The sequence below is a fragment of the Sorex araneus genome, chromosome 1 (genome assembly GCF_027595985.1).
Source record: "Sorex araneus isolate mSorAra2 chromosome 1, mSorAra2.pri, whole genome shotgun sequence".
NCBI lineage: Eukaryota > Metazoa > Chordata > Mammalia > Eulipotyphla > Soricidae > Sorex > Sorex araneus.
Genome location: NC_073302.1, coordinates 119,494,760 through 119,511,001, shown reverse-complemented (window position 1 = coordinate 119,511,001; position 16,242 = coordinate 119,494,760). Strand labels below are relative to the sequence as shown.

General features: G+C 51.7%; 1 protein-coding gene across 4 annotated transcripts in view; it reads left to right on the top strand.

Annotated features, from left to right (window-relative positions):
• The window catches only part of DROSHA (drosha ribonuclease III), a 129,664-nt gene that overhangs the window by 105,839 nt on the left and 7,583 nt on the right, over positions 1-16,242 (top strand). For 3 of the 4 annotated variants that reach the window (XM_055132420.1, XM_055132414.1, XM_055132406.1), the window contains 5 exons: positions 8,215-8,356; positions 10,367-10,449; positions 11,197-11,300; positions 14,524-14,616; positions 15,658-15,704. In XM_055132420.1, coding sequence (XP_054988395.1) covers positions 8,215-8,356; positions 10,367-10,449; positions 11,197-11,300; positions 14,524-14,616; positions 15,658-15,704 — 469 coding nt within the window. Of the gene's footprint in view, positions 1-8,214; positions 8,357-10,366; positions 10,450-11,196; positions 11,301-12,107; positions 12,344-14,523; positions 14,617-15,657; positions 15,705-16,242 lie in introns of those variants that run through there. The other variant, XM_055132424.1, reaches the window with a different exon arrangement.

Below are 16,242 nucleotides of genomic sequence, written 5' to 3'. Positions count from 1 at the left end.
GAAATAATTCTTACCCCAAAAGAATTTACTTTTACAAACTCTAGAACTACCAGTTAAGGACACAGTACTGGTATCTTTGAATACCCACACTATGGTGAATGCTGGAAAGTCATGGATTTCTGAGACACCTGCATTACTTTGGAGAGATGCTGCAGGGGACTCACAGGACGCTGATGTGTAGGAGGGACGGGAAAGTATGGAATCTCGAAAGTGCAGGCCTGAGTAAGAAACACATCCAGGAGGACCAAGGTCCTAGAAGCCAAAGCCAACCAGACTCGCTGAATGAGGGTGTGTGGAGGCAAGAAAGGACAGCAGTGTGGCTGGAGCTATGGCGTGGCGTGCAGGGTACTTACTTGCCTGGCACGTGGCCAATCGGGTTCAGTCCCTGACATCCCAGAGCCTGCCCAGAGTAATCCCAGAGTGCAGAGCCGGGCGAAAGCCCCGAGTATCATAGCCAGGTGTGGCCCAAAAGCAAAACCCAGAACACACACACACACAAACACACACACAAAAACACACACACACACAAACACACACACACATACATATACACACACACAGAGAGAAAGGAGCGAGGGAGGAAGGAGAGAGTTGTATTTCAAGCTGTAGTAGTAGCATGATTAACAGAAATCAGAGGTGGGGGGCTGGAGAGATGGTACAGGAGGTGGGGACAGTCCTTGCACTCAGATGACCTGAATTCAATCCCAGGAACCCTGAACGCTCCTAAGTGCCCAGCCAGGAGAAATCCCTGCATGCAGAGTTAGGAAGAAGCTTTGTACACGGCTGGATGTGGTCCAAAGACAAAAATTCAGAGAGAGGGACTTGAGCACAGTGGGTAGGGCATTTGCCTTGCACGCGGCCAACCTGGGTTTGATTCCCAGCATCCCATATGGTCCTCCGAGCACCGCCAGGAGTAATTCCTGAGTGCATGAGCCAGGAGTAACCCCTGTGCATCGCTGGGTGTGACCCAAACCCCCCCCCCCCAAATTCAGAGAGAGCAGGAGGAAACAATTTTAGAAATAAAATGATGCCTGTGCTTCCAGGCAGAGGAAATTTCAGGTAAGAGCCGGCCCTCTGCTGGCTGCAGGCAAGTACTCCCAGCAGCAAAACAGGTCTGCAATCTGCAAAAGTTCTTAGAGAGTCACATTTCTTGTTGTAGTATTCCCACATAAACATAATAGAAAAACTCTTCCACACAAAGCACACTCTTCCTACAGCCAGAAAAGCAAAGTTAAATGGATAAAATCCAACACACAAAACTAGGTGTCAGGTGCGACATCTTACGCTATTCATAACAAGCAATACAAAAGAAATAATCTAGCATCTGCCTGTTGGGCAGGTTTGAGTGGTGCTGGGAAAGTTCGAGATAATGGTGGTTGGAAGGTGTGATGGTGGTGGGATTGGTGTTGAAATATTGAATGCAATCCATGACTGTGAACAACTTTATGAAAATTGTCACTGTCACCGTCATCCCGTTGCTCATCGATTTGCTTGAGCGGGCACCAGTAACGTCTCCATGTGAGACTTGTTACTGTTTTTGGCATATCCAATACACCATAGGTAGCTTGCCAGGCTCTGCCGTGCGGGCAAGATACTCTCTGTGGCTTGCTGGGCTCTCTGAGAGGGGCGGAGGAATCGAACCCAGGTTGGACATGTGGAAGGCAAATGCCCCACCCACTGTGCTATACTCCAGGGCGCCCCGAGTGAAAATAGCCTGGCGCAGAGTCCTGAGTTGTACCACTTTAGTGGCGGTGTGTGCACATGCGCTAGGGGTACACCATTTAGTTGGCACTCATGAGCGTTCCTAGCTGTTTGCTTGCTGAGCGTCCTGATGAAGTTCTTGCTGGGCATATTCCTGGTCACAGCACCTTCGTCTTTTTCTCAAACACTTGTGGTGCTCGCTGGGGTTCTCTCGCACTGGGGAGTCCTGACAGCAGAGCTATCAGGATCGCTCTCGGCACATGAACGGGCCCTGGGGATCAAACTCACGACCTCCCTGGCCAGGCGGGCCCCACAGTCACTGCACCATCAGTGGAAATTGCCCCACGTTTTAAAAGACAATTCTGCCTCATTTCTCTGCAACCCGTTCTGACATTCTGCAGAACTCTCTCTTTCCTCAGCCCCCAAAGTGAGGCACCGGACTCCCCCAATCTGTGGGTTGTTTTCCCTTCAATAAAGGGCCCTCTCATGAGGGTCCTGCACAGCAGAGCCTGGCAAGCTCCCTGTGGCATATTCAATATGCCAAAATCAGTAACAAATCTCACAATAGAGACGTTACTGGTGCCCGCTCGAGCAAATCGATGAACAACTGGCCGACAGCTCTACCTAGTGCTACTCTCTGTCTCTACTTTTGGGCATTGTGGTTTGCAATACAGATACTGAGAGGCTACCACGTTTGGTCCTTTATCTACTTTCAGCACACATCTCCCATCCTGAACAATCCCTCCAACCGTCATTGACTTAGTGATCCCTTCTCTGTCCCAGCTGCCTTCTCCCCCAGCTCATGAGACAGGCTTCCAACTGTGGAGCAATCTTCCTGGCCCTTGTTTCTACTGTCCTTGGGTGTCAGTCTCATTATGTTATTTTATATTCTACAAATGAGTGCAATCATTCTATATCTGTCCCTCTCTTTCTGACTCATTTCACTTAGCATGATACTCCCCATGACCATCCACTTAAAAGCAAATTATCTAGAGTGTTTTGTTTTTTTAAAAGTGTTAAGGACAGTGTATCATCTGGTAACATGGAAAGCTCTGAAACTAGTTTGTGGACAGTATCCAGAGTATTCTGCTTTGACCATCCAAAGTCTTAGAACTTTCTTGAACCGTTTCTCTGTAATCAAGTGCGAATGCTCTCACCTGGCGGTGCTGCTGTGGGTAGCCCCAGGAGCCGGCATTTCCGGCCTGTGGGTCCCATGCCTGCCTTGGGACCGCGAAACTCTTTGCACAGATTCTCCCTGCAGCCCGAGATACGTCTTCCTCTCTCCCGCTTACAGATGAGGACTTGGCGCCTCCACCAGGTGTGATCGCTTCCCTAGGGCTCCCCAGGCCAGGAGCTGGCAGGCCCTGCTCTCCGCCCAGACAGCAAGGCCTTTGTGCTGCTGCATCTGACATACGGTGTGGTGCGCAAAACAGTCTAATAACCACCTCATGCTCAATTGGGTGTTCAATGTTCGTGTTCAAGATTTTTCCACCAGAAAACAAGAAGCAGGTATTTCCTCTTTGCAAACAGGCGTTTGTAACCATCAACATCTCTAGACATACTCACCTCTTGTTTTGCCCCCATTTAAAGCCATATGGGATGCCAGGAATCGAACCTAGGTCGGCCGCATGCAAGGCAAACGACGCCCTACCCGCTGTACTATCGCTTCAGCCCCACCAATTTTTTTTTTTTTTTAAATTTAAACAATTTGTTTTGGTTCTTTTGAGTTCCACCAGGCTGTGCTTAGGACTTCCTCCTGGCTCTGTGCTCAGGAATCACACCTGGCCAGGCTCGGGGGGCCCTTGGCGGAGGAACTGGGGATGGAGCCAGGGTCAGCCCTGTGCACGGCAGGCGCCCTGACCCCGGCACTCTTTCCCTGGTTCCCAGTGGGGGGGGGGCTTTTTAAACATCAAAATGACCACGCCTGCCTCTGTTCTCAGGTGATTCCTCTCAGGGTTCGCCTGCCCCACAGGTGTTAGACCACAGCTTTGGGGCTTCTGTCGTGGATACGCGTGGCTCACAGTGTGGAGATGAGGGCTGGGGACAGGGGTGGGCTTTTCCCGAGTGAGGAGACCTATGGAGCTCGGGAGAGGGTAAAAGGGCACCCTCCCGACCTGATCCCCCGCTAAGGACCCACCTCTTGAGGTCAGAGTTTGAGGATCTAGCATAGGAACCTGGGGTGCAGGGTGTTGGGGGGCTCCACCTTCCCCCACCAGACGGCCGCTCTTGTTTCCTTCACCAGAATCTCCCAGCATGAGTTTTGCCAACCAGCGTGTCCCCACCAGGCATTCCCCAAAATCCGAACTCCTGGGGCCGGAGCAATGGTACAGCAGGTGGGATGTTTGTCTTGCACGCGGCCGACCCGGCATCCCAGATGGTTCCCTCCCACATCACCAGGAGTAATGCCTGAGCATAACTGGGTGTGACCTAAAGAGCCAGTAACCAAAAAAAAAAAAAAAAACCAGAATTCCTGGCATCTTGGGAGAGGTCTGAGCACCAGCATCTCAGGGGCACCCCAGGATTCTGATGGAGTCTGATGGGACATGCCAGTCAGCAGACCTTGGGATGTCTCCCTCCCCACCCTACTCCCCTTCCCCGAGTGGCCCTCTAAGAGGCCTGGACAGGGACAGGCAGGGCAGTTCTCAGTGCCTCCACGGCCACGGTGCCCGGGCACCACCTTTGGAGGAGGTTAGCGCTGAGGAGAGCAGTGGGCCCTGGGTAGATTTAGCCGCCCGTGGCTTTCAATGTGGTACCCGCGGGGTAATATCCCTGTGTCACACCCAGATCTCTTTCCTGGGCAAAGGTCACTCTTCACACCCGAGTCGAGCCCTACAAAGACCAAGGATGGAGGCTGCCCCTCACGTTTAGAACCGGCTGACCGTGGAGCGCTCCCCACGGTGTGTGTAGACCTCAGTTTCTTCCTCCACCTGTCTGCTGTTGGGCATGTGGGTAAACATACACGGTGGCAGCATATGAGGCAGCCACCAGGAAAGACGAAATCACGGCAAGTGGGGTGGAACTAGAGGGCATCCTAATAGGCCAGGTAAGGCAGGGGGGAAGGGGGGGAGGCCAGAGAATGGATGCACTCGCTCCTCGGTGGCGTGGAAGGGGGCGAGACAAGGGGATGGTGGGTACCAAGTGTGGGCAGACCCTCAGCCCTGGCCTCCAGAACCAAGAATGCCGACGATGGGGGTGACTGGTGGTGACAGGGCCATCAAGCAGGGACTGCAGACACTTTGGTGGTGTGGAGGTAAAATAACGGTGGCTCCCTGAAGCCATCAGAGCCCACACAGTGCTCAACGTGCGTCCCAGATTAGTAGCACGATTTGAATTTGCTCAGGCGGCAGGGTGGGGGGGTGGAGGGGACCTGGGGACATCGGTGGAGGGACGCCGACACACCCTGGGGGTGGGGGTGATGTCGAAGCATTGTCTGCCTGAAACTGTTATTAACCACTCAGATCGCAGCACCTCGATTTTTGTTTTAAATTTTTTTTTCTTTTAAGGAGAAGAATCATAAGGTCTTAGCTCTTTCCAACCCATCTCCTAAGTTGAACTAAGTCTCAAAACACCAGCGATTGACGGCTTCCTTCCCCCTCTGAGTTCTGGCTGGAACATCAAAGAGCGCACTTCCTGCCGGGTACCGCGCTGCCTTCAGCCACCCTTGAGGACGTGTGTCTCTGAAACGGGAGCGATGCTCCGTGGCCAGCCGTGTCCCTTCTGCCGCTCCACCACGCAACACCCCAGAGGCACCTGTCGCCGCCCGCTGGCCGTGAGGCCTTGCGAGGGCGTGCGCGCCTGCACACCAGAGGGCTTGTGTCCACTGAGGCACGAGCACCACAGAGCAGCCTCCCAGATCAGTGTCTTCTCTCATCAGAAGTATTTATAGACAGCCCGACTTGCTCAGCAGAGCCAGGTCCTCAAAATAGTTCCCCCCCTTCCATCGCGCTGGCCCTCTCCTCTGAGAACCACCCCCCACCCCCCACCCCCATCACCCTGGACAGCCAACTCCCTCCCAACTCACCCCTCCACCTTAATTATCCTGTACCCACAAGCTACGAGGCTGTGGGGCTCCTGTATGCGTGTTATATGCTGGCCTGTTGAATTCTGCATTTCTCCGTGGATATTAATTTTAATGAAGCACCGACTGTATTAAAGAAAAGATGGACTCCAGGAGGGCGGGAGGAAGGGAGGGAGCAGAAGGCGGGCCGGGACCGGTGGCCTGTAACTCAGCAGCAAGCAGCAGCGTCTGAAGATCAAGTTGTGTTTCTGCTTCATGAATCATTGTCAGGCAAATTAAGAACATATTGTTTCTTATTTATCTATTGTCAAGGATGCAATCTCAGGCTTCGAGAATAAATCTTGATTTTCATAAGCTCACTTGACGCTCCGGAGCCACAGAGCATAAAACTGGCATCTAATAAACAAAGCGCAGTGGGGCACGGCGGGGTGTTCCTGCACCAGCCCGGCGCCCAGCCGCAGTCCTGCGCCCGACCCCACGCTCGGGAATATTCTCTGGCAGGAAGGAACTGTGGGAATAGATGAAGAATACTTGTGATTGTGAGAGAAATGCTAGTTTTAGTTTTGTGATTCTTCCAGATCTTACATGGTGAAGGTGTAATTGCTTTCCTTTTTTTTTTTTTTTGGCCATACGTAGTGGGACTGGAGCAGTAGCACAGCGGGTAGGGCGTTTGCCTTGGCAACCCGGGTTCAATTCTCAGAGAGCCTCTCAGAGAGCCTGGCAAGCTACCGAGAGTATCCCGCCCACACAGCAGAGCTTGGCAAGCTCCCCATGGTGTATTCAAGATGCCAAAAACAGTAACAACAAGTCTCACAATGGAAACGTTACTAGTGCCCTCTCGAGCAAATCGATGAACAACAGGATGACAGTGCTACGATAGTGCTACAGTGCTACAGCCACACCTGGTGGTGATCAGGACCTCTTCCTGGCTCTTTGCTCAGGGATCACACTACCTGAGTGATCGGTAGACCGTATGTGGTGCCAGGAATCAAATTTGAGTCATCTGCGTGCAGTACAAGTGCCCTGCCCCCTGTCCTTTCTCTCTCCTCTCCTCCCTCCTTCTGTTCAGTTGAAGTCCAGGGTTTTTATTTTTTGGTGTTTAAGTTGTTTTTTTTTTTTTTTTCAGTTCTTGGGTCACACCCGGTGATGCTCAGGGGTCACTCCCGGCTCTGCACTCAGGAATTATGGAAGCCCTGAGCCTGTACCTCCTGCCTCCCTCCTTGCTTCCCTTTTCCCTTCGGCACAACGAGTCTGGTTAACTCTTAACTCTTCCCTGCCTTATGAGTACCCAGACAACAGATTCGTGTACATAGCTGTCACACACATTCAATATTACTATGCGGATGGCCCTTGAAGAGTTCTGAGCTAACTGAAATTGCTAGGAGAAAAAAAGAATCTTTTTAATTTTGCAAGTTGAAATATAAAAAAAAAAAAGGTATCCTACATTGGTTAAAGATAAAATATCAAAGGCTGACTCAAGATGCACAAATCTTTAAAAGGATGACAGGAAGTTAAAAAATGTAAATAAGGATCTTAAAGGGTTTTTAATGCTACCCCAGATCCTAATTTGGATGAAAATTACCATCAGTTCTATGAAACTTAAAACTTCCCTCAGAATTTAGGGAAAATACTCCTACAAAACTTACGAACCAGCTTGCTGGGCATTCAAGTGGATTGCAAAAGGCACACAGGGAACTTATTTAGGGTTATGGGAATACCGTAAAAGCTGTTCAGTCTTGGCTACTTTAAAACAACTGCCTTTATCTCATGTGCATTATACTTCATGGAGTTGGTTTCGGGGCGGGAGCAAGAGGTGGAAGGTATCCAGCAGACTCTGATGAAGGGTAGTTGGTCCTTGCTGGGTGGGAAGATCTGGTCTGGTCACATGTATGTAAAGAACGTGGAGCCTGTACTCCTAAACCATAAACCAGTGTTGGAAACCAGCGTTCCCTCCACTGAAAAAAAAAAAAAAGAAATAAAAACCACTGTAAGAGAACTGCGACTGCTCCACCAGAATTCTGTAAAACTTAAGAGAAGCTCTGACCTTGAACTGTAGTCCAGGGTCAAGACCTGCCCCCAACACTGCATGTCGGCTGCTCAATAGCCGAAGTTCCCAGGATGGGGAGCAGAGTCAGCCAGTGTGCAGAAACGGATGCGTTAGGGATGTCGGTGCTGCCAGGGGTCAGCGTTGAAGGACACGGCGTTCATGTACTTGCCTGCCCAGGGGTGGTGCCGGTCAGTGCCAGTGTCTCGGGTGGGGCCATGGGCCTGGGACTCAGAGAGGGAGACCAGAAGCACAGTGGGTTTTGTTTTGTTTTGTTTTGAGTTTGGGGGCCACGACCAGCTATGCTCAGGGCCGCCTCCTGGCTCTGCACTCAGGGGTCACTCCGGATGGTGCTTGGGAATCAAGCCACCTGGTCGGCCACCTGCCAGGCAAACACCGTCACCTCCAGGCCAGCAGCGTGACTTTGCTTCCCTCCTTCCCTTGTGTGCAGCTGCTGCGGAGCTCTCTGGTGAACAACAGGACGCAGGCCAAGGTGGCGGAGGAGCTGGGCATGCAGGAGTATGCCATCACCAACGACAAGACCAAGAGGCCCGTGGCGCTGCGCACCAAGACCTTGGCGGACCTCTTGGAATGTGAGTCCTGTGGGGGGAAGCTTCCAGGTGGACTTCAAGGCCCACGTGGGTCCTTCTTTGCTAACACGCAGACAGAATAGGTTTGGGCAGAAGCGGCCTCTTTGCTTTGTTTGTGTTTTTTTTTTCTTGTTTTTTTCAAGCCATAGCGCAGTGGGTAGGATGTTTGCCTTGCATGAGGCTGACCCAGGTTCAATTCCTCTGCCCCTCTCAGAGAGCCCGGCAAGCTACCTGGAGTATTTTGCCTGCATGGCAGAGCCTGGCAAGCTACCCGTGGTGTATTCGATATGCCAAAAACAGTAACAGCAAGTCTCACAATGGAGATGTTACTGGTGCCCGCTTGAGCAAATCAGTGAACAGTGGGATGACAGTGACAGTGACAGTTTTTGGCATACCTGTTAAGTGCATCAGCTCAAAGCTGTCTCCCGGCTCTGTGCTCAGGGATGATTCCTGGTGGTGCTTGGGGGGGGACTAAAGCAGGAACCAGGGATCAAACCTGGGGAATCTCTTTTCATCTTTCATCTTTATTTCTGCCTTTCATCTATTTGTTTGCAACACCATTTGGAATTAAGATATAAACAGTGAGGAGCCCGAGTGATAGTACAGCGGGTAGGGCATTTGCCTTGGACTCGACCGACCCAGATTCAATCTCCAGCAGCATCCCATATGGTCCTCCCCCCTTCCTCTTCTGCCCGCCCCCCCCCCCCCCTTGATCCATGAGCTCAGAACCAGGAGTAACCCCTGAGCATCGCCGGGTGTGGCCCCCAAACAAAAACAAAGCAAAGTGGTGAGTCTCTACTTCAGTCTATGTTCCTGGGGTTGCTGTCCCACCCCCGCTCCAGTCAGCACCCCTCCATCCTGCGGCCATGGCAAATCAAAGCCTGTTTGAGCCAGGAATGGGCACTTTCCTTGGGCTCTGCTCCGCCTGGCGCCCATATTTAGGAGAGCAAGCATCTATAGGGGTCTGTGCTCTATTCCACCAACAGAAATGGAACAATTTATAGAGTCCATCTGCCCAAAGAGAGAGAAAAACTTAATAGTGGGCTCAAAGTGAGTAGGACAGTGTATTTGGCTATCCGGAAGCCTATCTAGGAGGGCTGCAGAGGGTGTAGAGGTGATTTCTTCATTCTGTGCTCACTATTGGCCGTCGTTTCGGATAAGTTACTCCAATGACTATGGACAGAGCGGGTCTTTTGCAAGTAGTGAGAGGCCTCAGAGTACTACATGTCAGCCCTTCATAGCTAACTCTGTGATCAGATGTATGATGTTCTTGTTTCTGAGATCCCTTCAGAGTAGGCAAACCTTGTCGTGGGGCCTGGCTCTTTTTTTTTTTTTTTTTTTTTTTTTGCTTTTTTGGGTCACACCCGGCAATGCACAGGGGTTACTCCTGGCTCTGCACTCAGGAATTACTCCTGGCGGTGCTCAGGGGACTATATGGGATGCTGGGATTCGAACCTGGGTTGGCCGCGTGCAAGGCAAACGCCCTACCCGCTGTGCTATTGCTCCAGCCCCGGCCTGACCCTTTTTGTGTGCAGGAGTTCCACGACCTCATACGTGGAAGCTTGCGCACAGCCACTGAGCTACCTCATTGCCCGGGAACCTGCTGTTGACTGTTCGGGGTGTTTTTTGACCGAGGATGTAGCTCAGTGATAGAACATTTGCCTTGAATATCTGAGGCTGGGGGTTGTGACCTCGGCAGTGCAGAAAAATAAAAGTGTGTCACGGTATTTTTGACAGTTGGGATTGGGCTGTGTACCTGGCAGTGCTGGGGAACCACTCTTAACTTTGAAGCACAGAGTTAGACCCACTCTACTCAAAACCCCCAAGCACGAATACTGCTGTAGCCAGGCTGTCTCAGCCGTAATGCAGATAAAGATGAGGTGATGGTGACACCGGAAGAAGGAAGGGCCGGGAGTGGAAACCCTTGTTAAAGCATTGGGTCCAGTTTGGCCTCCTGGTCAGTGTCATCAGGGCAGCGTGGGACGTTCTCTCACGTGCTCTCTCTTCTTTCAGCGTTTATCGCCGCCCTCTACATCGATAAGGACTTGGAGTACGTTCACACTTTCATGAATGTTTGCTTCTTCCCGCGATTAAAAGTAAGTGCCTGTTGAATGGGAAGTTCATTTTTTTTTTAATAATTTATTTTTTAATTAGTGAGTCACAGTGAGGGTACAGTTACAGATTCACACATTTTCGTGCTTGTTTTTCCCTCATGTTTGAGAGCCCATCCCTCCACCAGTGTCCATTCTCCACCACTTATGAACCCAGTATCCCTCCCACCCCCCCTACCCCACTCCGCCTCTGTGGCAGGGCATTCCAATTTGTTCTCTCTCTCTCTTCTTTTGGGTGTTGTGGTTTGCAATAGGGGTATTGAGTCGCCATCATGTTCAGTCTCTAGTCTACTTTCAGCGTGCATCTCCCTCCCCGCGCAGGATCTCCAATCACATTTTACTTGGTGCTCCCTTCTCTATCTGGGATGACTTTCCCCCAGCGTGTGAGGCCAGCCTCCAAGCTATGGAGCCGACCTCCTGGTATTATATACTACTATTCTTGGGTGTTAGTCTCCTACTCTGCCATTTTATATTCCTCAGATGAGTGCAGTCTTTCTATGTCTGTCCCTCTCTTTCTGGCTCATTTCACTTAGCATGATACTTTCCATGTTGATCCACTTACATGCAAAGTTCATGAGGAAGTTCATTTTTTTCAATGACGACCAACACCCCCTGCCAAGTGGGGGTGTTTCACTGCCACGAGACCTTGAATGTGGTTGTGCCGGGTGATCACAGAACCCATCCCTGAGTAACCATGTGTGTCTGTGTGTGTGGGGGGGGTGCTTTCTGCAGGAGTTCATTTTGAATCAGGACTGGAACGATCCCAAATCCCAGCTGCAGCAGTGCTGTTTGACTCTCCGGACAGAAGGCAAGGAGCCGGACATCCCTCTCTACAAGTATGTGCCCTTGCCAGGCGTGCTGGGCCTGGGGGGTGGGGGTGGGCAGATGTGGGTCCCCGTGGGGGCAGTCGGAGCTGAGATTCGGACTCTGACCTGGGACCCAACCCTGAAACTCTGAGCGCCTCTTTGGGCCTCTCCAGCTCTCAGCTCCACAGTAAGTGGGTTTTACTCTTGAGTATCTGCGATTTTTTGTTTTTTCCTCCCAATCTCTCTACAAACTATTGCCTGGGAGAGAGACACACTAAGATTTTCTAGAAAAGAAAAACGCAGATCGAATCTGTTTTTCTAGTAAGCATCTGGCGGGTGGGGAGGCGCTTTCTTCTCATTTCTTCTAACTCTGATGGGTCACGCATCCATACTAGAAGATTTTTGTTTGTTTGTTTGTTTGTTTGGGGGCTACACTCAGCAGTGCTCAGGGCTTATACTGGCTCAGGGATCACTCATAGGCGATGCCCGGAAGTGAACCCAGGTCATCTGTTTACAAGATAAGCGCCCTGCCTGCTGTACTATCTCTCCTGCCCCTAGATTAGATGATTCTATGTGCTTGTATGTGGGTAAACGGTTTTGGGCGTCTCTCTCCATTTCTCCACACCCCCCCCCACCCCTTTGCTTCTGGTTTCTGGGCCACTCCCAGCAGTGCCGGGGGCTTCCCATACCTGGTGCTCTGGGATCCTTCCTGGTAGTGCTCGGGGGACCACGTGGTGCTGGGATGGAGTCTGGGCTGCCCCTCCCCTCCCCCCCTCTGAGCCTTCTACCTGCCCTGCCCTCTCTGTAACGCTGGCTTCTCTCCCTCTTGCCTGACAGATGCTCTTGGATTCTCGGGGCTCACCATGCCAAGTGGTGTTTCACTGCCATTGTGTCATTCCAGTATTGAAGCTTTTCCATCCCAGAGCGTGTCTTGAGTGCTACCATATACTTTTCAAGTATCTTTAATGAGATGGCTTTACCCTCTGAGTGGTAGCCAAAAAAAAAAAAAGTTGTTCCAAAGAAGCGCAGGGTCGTACCCATGTCTGTCATACCAGTTTTGACAAAAGCAGGAGTCTCTGTTTTTCACTGGCAGGGGGTGAGGGGGTGGGAGTGAGGAGGGGTGCGCCGGACTGTTCGCAGGGTGTACTCCCAGCTCTGCACTTGGAGCTCACTCCTGGTGGGCTCGGGGGTGGGGGGGCAGGGGGTGCCAGCAAATGAACCCTGGTCAGCCGCATGCAAGGCAAGAGCCCTACCCGCTGTCCTATCGCTCCAGACCCCCCAAAGCCGGGGGTTGATTCAGAAGCAGATTGTGAGACACTCACTCATGGACCCAGAATGTGATCTCCAAGAGGATTGACCCCAAGGCAGGATCATGAGAGCGGGCGGTGCCTCGCAAAGGTGTGGTTGACGGGCTGTGACTTGGCGAATGGTTTACAATCCAGCTCTTTCTGGTCTCGTCACACCCACCGGCCAGTCCTGGGTGCACAGGGGGTCGTGTGTTGTTCCTAGAGCTCCCACATATGAAGCAGGTGCAGTACACCCCTGTCCTTCCTGTCCTGCACACATCCATGGGAATAACCATATTGGGGGTGCGTGGACAAACCACCCCCCCCCCCCGCTCCCCTGCTGGGTTTCTCTCAGACTTCCAAACCCACGCAGGGAAGAACACCCAGGCGGCAGGCAGCAATTTCACGTTCTTTTGTGTGGCTTTTTTTTTTGTTGAAGAGTCGCAACACGTTCTCGGCTCTTTTCACCAGTAGAAAAACCGAGGCCAAGAGAAGCTTGACTCACTCCACAGCAAGCTACCACACATTGTCCCCAGGAGCTGCCACAGTCAGACAATGTCGCCTTTATTTACCTCTTAAGCAACAACGCCACCCGCGAGCCCGCACCGCCCCCCCCACCAACCCCAGTGTTTAGAAATAGCGCCTTCATCTGTGCCTAATAACCGTGATGAACATCCAAGCCCCGTGACGTGGACGGCTCCGAGTCTCCCTGCGTCCGAGTGATCATTAGCGCTCAGGAAGTGGGACGAGGAACTGCACTCAGCGTCCCCTTGCCGGTTGTCGCCCAGCATCCGTCCCGCGGAGTTTTACACACACAGAGGAAAGGAGGTTAGAAACCCCCCGTCTCTCCAGTCCCCCGGATGAAGGCGCGCAGGAGCGGGCTGTGTCTTACCAAGATGCTGGGCTTGTTTTCACCCGAACTCCTCTGGGCCACGGTGCTCAGGCCATTATCTCAGTCGGCGCCTTTTAATTTCCCTTGTCCCCTGTGGTTATCAGCCTCGCCGAGTTTTCGAGATCGTCACTGCATCCCCCACATCCTGAATGCCCCCCCGAGTGTGGGGCTGGGGCCTTGCACATCCTGTCCTGCCCTTGGAGGGGGCCTCCAGCGTTTCCGAGCCGAGTCCATTTCCCGCCCTTCTGACCAGCTGCCGAACTCTCTAAAGGACCCGGAAAGGCTCTGAGACCACTGCAGCTTGGGAAGGCGGAGAGCGAACGGCTTCACTAGGCTCTGTGCAAACAGCCTACCTTTCCTGCACACCTCAGGGCCTTCTTCTCGTCGGTGCAGTTCAGCAGGTGACGGTAGAAGGAACCGGGTCACACTCCGTGGCCCAACTGTGAAGATCATCCTGAGGCCTCTCGGCCTAAGCGCACGGTCACGAGCACTGGGCAGCCAGTGTCCAGTTGGAACATGATATCCTTTGCAGTGATAAGAGCAGCAGCAGCAACCGAACCCGCTACTGCTGCACTCCCTGGTCACGCACCCTTGGAAAGGATTTCCAAACCGTGTCCGGTTTTAAGAAAAAATCGATTAAGGATCCTGTTGGTGAAGAAACTGAGCTATAGATTTGTCTCCAAAATTCCTTAATGATACCAAGAAAGTAGACCATGCATTTTTCCTTGATTCATCTGTATTCATACAAGAATGTACATTATTCAGACTTGATTGAAAAAAAAGAACAAAGGAAGATTTTTATCCGGAAAACTCCAATCCATAAATACCATCAGTGACATGTTAAAAAAAAGAATCCGCCTTCAGAGCCTGCTCCTGAGGCTTTGAGGAAATGAACGCCGCAGAGGATCGCCTCAGTTTCCCCATACTTTCCGGGGCTGCACATCAAGTGCCTGCCAGGGCCGTAGGTCCATGGTCTCTCTCGGAGGAGTATATTGGCAGTGATGCTCCAGCAGGCACAAAGCAGAAGGGGAAGTGGCGTTTTAGCACTGTTGATGTTCTTCCCTTCCCTCTCCAGGACTCTGCAGACCGTGGGGCCATCCCATGCCAGGACCTACACGGTGGCCGTGTACTTCAAGGGTGAAAGGATAGGCTGTGGGAAAGGACCGAGGTAGGAGGACACGCTTCTCTTCGTTCCTGTTGCTTCTGTCAGACGTCACAATATGTCTCACAAGTCCCATGCTCGGCATGTGTGTGTGTGTGTGTGTGTGTGTGTGTGGTAGACCCACACCTGACAGTATGTCTCACAAGTCCCTTGGTGTGTGTGTGTGTGTGTGTGTGTGTTGGACCCACACCTGACAATATGTCTCACAAGTCCCTTGCTCAGCGTGTGTTTGTGTGCGCGCGAGCGTGCGTGTGAGGTGGGTGTTGGGTCCACACCTGGCGGTGCTCTGGAGTTACCCTTGGCAGCAAGCCAGTGCCTTACCCGCTGTGCTCTCCCTCCAGCCCCCCAGCCCAGTTCTGTCTTCCTAAGCGTTGCCTATGTTCAAGGGTCGTAGCAAAATGAATCATAAGGAAAAATGTCCCCACCAAGCCCCGCCCCAAACTTGAGAACCAGCCTTGGACCCTGGCAATGCCCTAGTGTAAGGGGCGTTGGCTGCAGCTGGAGACCACGCTTCCTGGCGTCCCCCAGAGGCCTGTCCAGTTTCTTTCACCTCCCAGCACTGATGAGAGCGTAGAGAGTCTGTGTCTGAACCCTACTCACCTGAGCCGTGTGCCCGTACAGACATCGCCAGGTGAAAGCGAGTGATGTACAGACCCCCACTTCTCTCTCGTTCACTCTTTGAAACTGACGAGTGACTTTTGTCATCTGTCGGTGTCTATAATTCTTTTGCCCCTTTTCAGTTTATACTGAAGATGTTAAAAACCTGAGAAAAAACATTCTTCAGACCCAGGGTAAAGGGATGGCATTTTATGGCTGTATTAAGAGCATAGAGCCAACGGCTTCACTCGGCTCTGTGCAGGTAACTGACCTTTCCCGCACGCATCACAGCCTTCTCCTCATCTGTGCAATTCAGCATGTGATGGCCGAAGGAACCGGGTTAACGGGCCCAAATACGAAGATCATCCTGTTTAATTTAGAGCCTGACTGTGTGTTCTGGAGAAAATTCTTCAGAATTAAAGTGTCCCTTCCTTTGATTTCATTTCACAGTATTCAGCAAGCGGAAATGGGAGCAGCAATGGATGCACTTGAGAAATGTAAGCCCATCTCTTTCTCTAGCATTGCACGTTCATAATGTAATGAGTGTTTTATGGGAAGAAAATGGGGAAATAGGAAAAAGGGTAAGTAACTGATAAAATGGAATCTTCTTTTCTTCATAATTATTCTCTTCACGGAGTGCAGTCGAATGTGAGATCCGTATTTAGTAGGCTTATAATTTTTTTCTCAAGTATCCTGAGTGCTTTTTTGTTTAATTTTCACTTTCCCTCTTCTGCGTGGAATCCCTCTCTCACGAAGGCTGACCCTTGTGATCCGCCAGTGTGTTTCCCTGCGGCTGTTTGGACCACTCAAATCTGCAGTCTGGTGAAGGCTGTGTCTTTTGGGGTCTTGGCCCTCGCTTTGCTCCCGCAGGATGCTGAACCCATGTCTGCGCACCTCGCTCTCGCCTGCTTGTCTCGTGCAGCCTCAGGACACAAGGGCTTCAGTTCATTCTCTCCAAATTGCTCTCTAACATTTCCTGCTGTGGCTATGCAGCATTTTATTATTATTGTTGGTATTGTTACTAGTATCGGTGGA